At 45.1% G+C, this 9247-nt stretch overlaps 1 protein-coding gene across 1 annotated transcript in view; it reads right to left on the bottom strand.

Annotated features, from left to right (window-relative positions):
• Nucleotides 1-5717: 5717 nt before the first annotated feature.
• LOC147724244 (lectin-like) overlaps nucleotides 5718-9247 on the bottom strand; it is a 172151-nt gene continuing 168621 nt past the window's right edge. Inside the window, exon 6 of the mRNA XM_086966981.1 lies at nucleotides 5718-5985. Coding sequence (XP_086823107.1) covers nucleotides 5837-5985 — 149 coding nt within the window. The 3' untranslated portion in view covers nucleotides 5718-5836. The remainder of the gene's footprint in view (nucleotides 5986-9247) is intronic.

Below are 9247 nucleotides of genomic sequence, written 5' to 3'. Positions count from 1 at the left end.
AAGCTTCGAAGCTTGTTTTGGAATGGAATGCACATTGAGATATAAGCAGTGTGACTGAGAGGAAGTACACCTAGAAGTACCAGAGGAAATGCAATTTTTACTGATTGAAGGGTTATGTCCTGTGGTGCAAGGTGATTCTAGCTTGATCTGAGAGGGGGAAAGAGCATAGGAGAAGTTGCATTTGTTACAGTGCCATGGACCTTCCTCATCCAAAGGAACTAATATCCCTAAACAAGGGGAACTAGTATAGGATAAGTTGCCCATGTCTTACATGTTAGAAAAGATACAGCCTTTCTGGCGCTGGTGGCTACCATGAGCAGATAGGTGTAGATGGGCTTGGCTTTGGCGTGTTTACGGCGTGCCAGCGACTCACCCTCTGCGCATGTCCCCTCTGCGTTTGTGTCGTTGACTTACCATGATGGTGGTAGCCGACGTCCCAAGGGAAAAGATTACCTGGTGTTTATTCTCTCTGCACAAGCTGCAGCGGTACAGAGAACAGCACCGTACAGGTGAAGTGGTAAGTGGGAGATGCCTGTCATGCAGTGGCAGAGGGGTGTGAGTTCATATTCCCATAAAAACTGGTACGAGGAATGTTCACTGTTAGTTTTCCCCAACACTGCAATTCTGATCACTTTAGTAAGGGTTCTCATCAGGCGCTCTACCTCCCCATTGGTTTGGGGCCATCGAAGGGTTATGCAGCAGTGCTTGATATTGGGAAAGGCCAGATACTCCGCTAGGTGAGAGCTGCTGAAGGGAGGCCCATTGGCAATGCGGCTCTCTTCGAATAATCCATGCATAGCCATGAGCTTCTCCAGCTTTGGGAAAACTTCTGAGACAGATGTTGTCGCTACGATTTCTACTTCAGGATAGCGTGAGTTTTAGCCCACAATAAACAGCATGTGTTGTCCTCTGGGTAGACTGCCAAAATCTTCACTTACTCTCTGACACGTGGCACTGTGGCCTACTTCACTGATAACCAGTGCTCTGCAGTCGGGTGGGCTTGTGGGAGGCAGACTGGACAGCTTTGCACGACAGCCTCCACTTTCTGGTCCAATCTCGGGAATCAGACCTTGCTCCTGAGCCGGTTCCTGAACTTTACGATGCCTTGCTGTGCTCCATGTGCAAGGAGCACTGCTTTCTGTTTAAGACATTCTGGCTGTACAAGTCACGGGCCTCTTAGCAGACACCCATTGTTGGTTACAAACAGCTCCCGGCGGACGTGATACAATGCCTTGAGGATTGACTGGGTCGCTTCTGCGTTGAAAGATGCAGGGTTTTGCAGTAGCAGCCGATCTCTGGTGGTGACCGCCTCGATGGTGATCTGCAAGCAGTCATCTCATTGGATGGTGCCTATTACTTCCACCAGGAACATGGGAAGAGGCTTGGAGCAATCCACAATCATCTTTACATACTCTCTGATTTTCACAGCTTCCCCTGCCTCAGGAAGGCAGGTCAGGCATGCCTGGACAGGAAATCAGCAGGATTTCAAGTTTCATGTCAGTATTCAATGGTAATTAAACTCTTGCAGCTGCTGAATCCATTCCTTAATCCTCGAAGGAGGCATCAGCGAGGATCCTTGGAAGAGCAGGATCAGTGGCTTATGGTCTATGATGACGAAGAATGGTTGGCCAAATAGGTAGATGTAGAAACGCCTGCAGCCCCATTGAATGGCAATCGCTTCATGCTCTATTTGAGAATAGTGCTGCTCTGTTTGTTTGAGGGTGCATCAGGCATAGGCCAGCAGAGCCCATTCTCCGTATTCCTACTGTTGAGCCAGTACTGCTCCCTGGCCGGAGAAACTATCATCCACGACTAACTGTGATGCTCTCTAGGGGTTAAAGTACACAAGAGTGGTATCTGCAGACAAAGCACCCTTAGTCTGTCGGAAGAATTCTTCCTGCTCAGGTCCCCAGACCCATGGGCTGGCTGACTTGTTGAGATCCCTGAACGGGCTGGTGATGTCTGGCAGGTTTTCATGAAGTGTCAGCAATATGTCACTATGGCTATAAAATTGCTGACTCCTGACACGAATGACGAGGCCTCTTGAATGTCCTTTACCATGTTGAGGTCAGGGCTGATGCCTTTGTCCCAAAAACAGTATCTAAAGAAACTAATGTCCCTCAGTTGGAATTCACACTTTTGTCGGTGTTGTGTGAGTTCACGTTCCTTGAGCCGAGTGAAGAGGGCATGGAGATGAGTTGGATGCTCTTCAACCATGGTTGTGTGAACGAGGATGCCGTCGCTCATGTTGAGCACCCTAGGCAGGCCATGGAGAATGTTCTTCATAATGTTCCGGAAGACTTCGGCGGACCCGGAGATGCCAAAGTTGAGCCTCGTGTATCTCCAGAGGCATAAGTGGGTTGAGAAAGAGGTGATGGATGGGAGTCTGGCTGCAGCAGGATTTGGTGGTAACCGGAGCTGAGGTCCATTTTTCGGATAACCATCTGGAGCCCGACAACCCCCCAATGATGTCATCTATGGTTGGTGTAAGATGGCGTACTAGCTTGTTCGCTAGGTTCAGACCTTCATGCCGACACAAATTCACACTGCATCTGGCTGCTTGGGCATCTTTGCCACTACGATGGAGAATTCCATGGTGTGGGGCCCCGTAGCTGCTCAATGGTGTCTGCTTTCTCCAGTAGCTTCAGCACAGCTTCCACCTCGGGTCGAAGTTGGAAAGTAATCCTTCTATGCTTGAGGGCCACAGGAGCAACAGACTCTTCAATGTGCAGTTGGATGGCGGGACCTGTCAAGCAGCCGATACCGATGAATAGCAGTGAGAAATCCTGCAGCAGACAGTCTAGATCATACTCATGCACTCTAAAGGCAAATGGTATGCGGTCAAGACTTTCAGGCATGTAGCAACTAAGCAAAAATCCTGACCCATCTTGCGGCATGTAGACCTTCGATGTGTGGAGTCATGGGGCAGGTCTGCCTGAAATATGCAGCTAAGCAGCAGCAGTGAGCAGTTGCTAAAAGCGTATACCTGTATGCTAATGTTCCGGAGTGCCTGTGGGTCAGGTAAGCTGTGGTAAGGATCCACTACAATAAGATTAATCATGGCTCCTCTATCTATGAGAGCAGAGACAGGGTGGTTCTTTACTTCAATCCTGTACATAGGGGTAGTCTGGTGGGCGGCCCTGATGATATCCAGCGTCCTCGCCACATGGGCAACTGATGCATCATCTTCGGCCATGTCAATGTCCGACAGGTTATCTGGATGTGGTTCCACTGTGTGCACCACTTTCCGTTGGCCTTTGGGACATTGTCCTTGTAAAGAGCTTTGAAGAAGTGATTGCATTTGCCCCACAGACTGCCCGTCTTGCCGTTGGCGGGGTAAGTTCTGGTGTGAGGGTATGGGCCATGTACCATCCGCAGGTGCGACCTTGCAGTCCTTTTTTACAGGGCTTGGTAACGGCTTGGTGGACTCAGGCTTTCCTCTGTGCTTCCCTTTTTGGATGGCATTAACTTGGTCTTCTGAGATAGGGGTATAGGGGAGCGGGTCCATTTGGGACGCCCAAGCTATGGAAAGTTCCTTAGAGTGTCAACATTTTAGAATGTCTCTCATGAATATGCTGGGCTCTTGCAAGATAAGCTGACGCAGTTCCAAGGAGGTACCACCTTGAATAAACTGGGCTTGAACTTCATCGTCTTCATCAGGCAGATTGCAGGTACTGGCAAGCTCTCTTAACTGCCCAGGGAAATCATCCACTGATTCGTCCGGTAGCTGTCGAGCTTGGCACAGAAGGAACCTTTCCTAGTCTTGGTTGGTGTAAGGTTCAAAGTGTGCAGTGGCGGTGCCCCTCGTGGTGGCATAGTTTCACGGGGGACCTGCTTCAACCACTCACTTCGATATTTTATGAATGTCGGCTCCTTCTTGGTAGAAAAGCATGGGGCATCTGCGACCAGCAGGGACCTCTATAGCTCCAAAGTAATTCTCCAGGAGTTCCACCCATTATTTACAGGGAGCGGCTTGAGAGGGGGAGGCCCATGATCATGAAAGGTTCTAGTGGAGGGATGGATACCGTGTGGCTGAGGTGTTATGCGCAGAGGAGGAGCTCAGGGGTCCCAAGAGGTCACAGTCTGGGTTTGGGGGTCGGCGCAGTAGCGATCTGCGGTGAATAATGGACGCATTGACCTGTGGAACCTGCCAGTGGCCGATATGTGGAGACACTCCTCTAGCAAGGGAGTACTGCGTTGGTGGCCTTATCTCCCTCTTAAGTATACTGTGCCATGATCTCTTCTTCTTTTGTCAATGATGGGTAATTGTCACACTTGAGTGTTATTTTTGTTGTATTTTTTTTAATTCCTGGGTGCACTGTAGATACCCCTCGGCCTCTTGGGTGTTGAACTTGCAGACTGGAGCCCCACTGAGAGAGGAATCAGCAGGGGGAAGCCACTGCGTTGCCTAACTGGCAATGTGATCACCTGGTGAGGCAGGACATGCCGATGTGGGGATAGAGCCCTGCCCCTTGGACACAGTGGAGCCAGGCAGGGCAGGGAAGCAGCAGGCTGAGAGCTCCACAGGCCTGGGAGCCTCCGTAGGTGAAGGACCACAGAGTCGCTGCAAGAGACTGCAGAAGGCTGGAAGGATGAGGGAGAGCCCACATGAGTACCTTGGCCTCATTCTCGCCAGTGTAGTGTCGTAGACCAGGCCACAATAGACCCCTACAAAAGGACGGCATATACAAACTGGTCCAGTGTTGGTCTCTGACTGGAGCCATGTCTGGTGCACAAGGCTTTTTGGTGTGGCCCATGACCAGGGAAGACTATAATTATTATTGTGTGTGGTAGGTATCTTCATGCTCCCTGCTAGGTAATAATCCCGCGGGTATCGTCTGTAAGTGGCAGCTGGTGAATGGTTATTTGTTCTGGGCTGCCGCCACTGTTCTGTGCACAGTGATAAAAAGCCTTTTCATGATCACAAACATATTCTATGTGAGACAGTGTCTATGCAAGTCACTGTCAGGTTTGGGTGACTGGCTTCAGTGGTGCCTGCCTCCGGCAAGACAATCATAGCAGGCCTGTTCGAGGAAGAGAATGCAGAAGCCACTGAAAACACAATACCGGAGGAGGACATGCACTCAGTGAGAATTGTGTGAGACTTCCTTCCTGTGCTTTGAATTCCTAAGGCACAAAGTCTTACCCCTACATCTGCATGCTGGTGCTGAGCTGGGGCAGGTAAGAAATATGGAGGACTTTGTTGGTTTTGTTGACGACCAGGCGGAAGAATTATTTTGCATACTGTCTGAAACTGCTTTTCATCTTGTTGCTTGATTTAAAAATGTATAAGACTTGAGACCCTGACGGGTGAGTAGTCACGCTATACAAGCCACTTGAGTAATTGATTGGTTGATTGATTATTTGAGTTTTCTCCTCATCTTTTGATCTTTTCTGGCGTATGGTATTCCTCTATGGTATGGAAAAACATATATTTATTTTAATATGTGTGTTAGTCCTTTCTTTCCCCCTGTAAATTAACAGTTTTACTTTTTCAAGGTGTATTTCATTCGTTCAGTCTTTGACATCAATAATGACTTCTCCCAGCTCCTGGTACTGGAAGGGTAGCCAGGAGAGGAAAGGAACCTCAGTTGTTGCAGGGTTCATACAGGATCCAAGCCCACTCTCACATGGGAACTGTGTGGTAAAGTTAAGACTTTCTTTGAAAGCGTACAACATATATTCATGAAGATAGAAAACAAAACAACCTCTGTTTTCAGTTTAAATGCTATGATTTTATTTTGAATTCAATTGCCAAATACTCCAGCCTCTAGTTATATACCAACATGTAATTACTATAGGTAAGGATTCATCATTTCTAATCATTTCCAATAATTCAAATATCAGTGATTTGTCCTTCTTGAAAAATCTCATTTGGTGCTTTTTCTACAAACTCAAGGACTTTATTCACTTTGCACACAAAAGGAGTTGATGTAGTGCAACTCTCGTCGTTCCATAATCCAGGTCCTGAGGAAGATTTAGCGTCTGTGGAAGATACAAAGGACATACCATATTACTGTCTTTTTCCAGGATGCCATATAACTAAAGACAAAATTTAAGCTTAAACATCAGAAAACATTGGCTCCAGAATTTTCAGAATCTCCTTTATCGATGTTTGTATTCGATGTTTGCATTACCTACCCTGTATTTCTTCTCACATTGCTTTTACCATGAGGTTACTACTTTGTTCATGCATAGTCTAAAGTTGTAAATATGTCCCTAAATAGGTACCAAATCATTACTTTATGCTTCCAGCCCCTGGGCTGGTCTGCTTTCCATGGTAAAGTGGATGTCTAGGAGTAGCCTGGTGGCAGACAGGCTAGTCACCTGATTTTAGAGCCTATCAAAAATACCTACTATACCGCTAGTTCACGAGCAGGTATTGGTGCTTATTTTTACGTATTTTTTTCCCTCAGAATATATGCTATCTTAAAATTAATCTATGTTGCTAAAGCCCTGCCTGAAATGTTTGACTGCTTCTCACAACTTACCATTATTGGCTTTCCTTTCTCTTTGAATGCCTTCTTGTTACTTTCCATCCTCTGCATGCCTCCTCTTTTTGAGTACAGCCTAAGTCATGTGCACGTTTTCATTAATCTGTATTATTGTATTACCGTAAAATACACCCACCTCATCTCAAATATAACACCTGGTCCTTCTTTGAAAGACATACCCTGCAATCCAACAGTACCCAATCCCCTCTAGCTCATCTACTAATCCCACCATCCTTCAACTCACATTCCTTGCACTAATGTTGACTGCTCACTCCAACTAATTTAATACAACACAAAAACAGCAGAGTAAATGCATGCAATGAACTCCTTAAGAGCACAAGACTAATCCAATGTCATCAGTAACCATTAACCTTGGGTTCTAGAGTGGCTTTCTGGCTAGTGTAAAGCACTCCAATACCCCCTTAGGAGTAGTAAGCACTATATAAATGTAATTTAAATACAATACATGTGCACATTGCTCAATAGATTGATACATTTCAGAATTAGGAGAGGTATGCCTAATTGGATTAGCAGATCAAGTGTAAAAATGCGAAGATGCAAATTATCATTGCTCTCCGAATGCTTGCAGTACTTTTGCACCCAATTTACTACTGGCAATCCCCAAGACTAGGAGATCACGGACCGGGGGCAGACGTTTCTCTCTACAGGCCGCAAAGCTTTGGAATAATCTTCCAGATGCTATTCGCATGGAGGAGAACCATCTCAGGTTCAGAAAGTTGCTGAAAACCTTCCTATTCTGCTAAAATCATTGGTGCCGACTGGACCACGTAAGCGCTGGGATGCCTCAGGGTAACCATGCGCTATAGAAATGGGTAATCATTCATTCATTCATGGACAGTAAAAGATGATGAACAATACATACAAATTTCAAATGTGTTATTAATTAATGCTTGCTATTGTAAACAAGCGGCTACTACAACCTCAATGTAAGTGGTATGTTCCAATGTTAATTACAAGATATTTTGAGCTTATTTTTCAGTAAGCAATAGCCCTAATATGGAGGCAAACACCAGACAGACAACAGCACAGGTCTGAATAAATATTGAAGTGTTAAGAAATGGAAGGGCCTTATAAACCCATAAATACATGTGATAGTGTAGGAATTAGTTCTTAGAAGCATTTTTGTAGAAATAGATGATTACAACTTGATAATGACAGACACCAAGAACTATGCCAATAGTAAAGAATGACAAGATGAATTCAAGCAAAGCTGAAACTTGAGAGGATTCCAAATGGAAGCCTTATTTAGAGTTTGGAAACCAGAATACTCTGTCACAAACATGGCAGATGCCCTATTTGTCAAAATGCCAAAACACAGGTGCATCTAGCCTCAGGGCCAGATATGATTTTGTTTCATGCAATGCAGGAAGGCAACTTGCTGCACTGCATTGTGTGAAAGGGAGAAAACAGAAATGTGCCATATTTACTAAGTGATGGTGAACTTCTACTCTCCCCTAGTGCCTGTTGTTGTTATGTTATGCTATTGGATCTTATATAGCGCAGTAACTCACTCCCAAAGGAGTATCTCAGTACTCTGCAACTCACTATATGACAATGGGGTTACACAGTAACGTGCAGAAGCTGGGGACTATAACAGTAAACGAGCATTGGTTCTGCCACAGCACACTTAGAATATTTGAATTTTTAGAACCCCAAACTTGGGGATTACATTTGAATTTTCCTACCAAAGAAAATTACCTGAACACATACAAATAACTTTTTTTTTAAACTAAACAAGTTTAGTAGAAGGTTACTTAAATTTAATTCATATAAACAAATTTGATCAAAGACATATCTTAGGCAGATTAAAAAAAAAAAAGGGCAAATACACACAATGACGTGACCATTAACAAAGAAACATGAATACATACATCAGTAAGCCAAATACAACACATACATTAATTACATTACAGACATTAACATATAAACAGAACGTAACAGAATATTCTCTCAGAATGAAGAATACGATCTTATAACATTGATAGTAAAGACCGGAAAACCGCTTCTCCAAAGAGTGTCGATGTTTCGACCCTTGTGCTAGTCGAAAAAACATCTATTCATCAGGAAAAAACAACCAATGGCCTGTGTACAGCCTGTGTAATAGGAAATGATAACCATTTATAATCTATGTGTTCAGATTGTGTAGATTAATGTTCCGCGTACCTTATAATCAACGCTCACCTTCAGGGTCCTATGTGGGATTCCACTGTGCAGAAAACACTTCCTAGGGGCTCAAACAAGCTCCCAATGGAGTAGATATGAAATCAAATTCTGATAGGAGGGCACTACGTATTCCATGACCAGAAGTATGGTTACCTGATGGAACCCAAGTAAGGAGGCTGGCTTACCCTTATTTCTGTTGTAATCACTGGATCTCTCTGAGAGCAAAGCACCAGAGTAGGCCTGGGTAGTAAATTCCGTTTCACTCACGGAATTTGGGTAATTTCGTGTTCCGGGGAGAATGCTGAGTCTCACAAAATTCCGCGATCTGCGGCTTTCTTTGCTTGTTCGTGCTTTCAAAATGTGTGTTTGCGAGCTATTTCTCCCCGAGCACGCAAACAGCGTTTGCGAACAGGAAAAAAGCATTGTGAACGGGCAGAACAAGCAATGCTGCGTGCTCGCAGAGATTTGTTTACCATTTCGCGGAGCTTTGCGTAGCGTGACAACGCAAATTCCGCCCACCCCTATGCCAGAGGTTAGTATTGAAATTATTTTTAGTAAATTGTATTTAA

The sequence above is a fragment of the Lissotriton vulgaris genome, chromosome 4_1 (genome assembly GCF_964263255.1).
Source record: "Lissotriton vulgaris chromosome 4_1, aLisVul1.2, whole genome shotgun sequence".
Classification (NCBI taxonomy): Eukaryota; Metazoa; Chordata; class Amphibia; order Caudata; family Salamandridae; genus Lissotriton; species Lissotriton vulgaris.
Note: the sequence above shows the minus strand (reverse complement) of the source record. Positions and strands in the feature narration are given on the sequence as shown.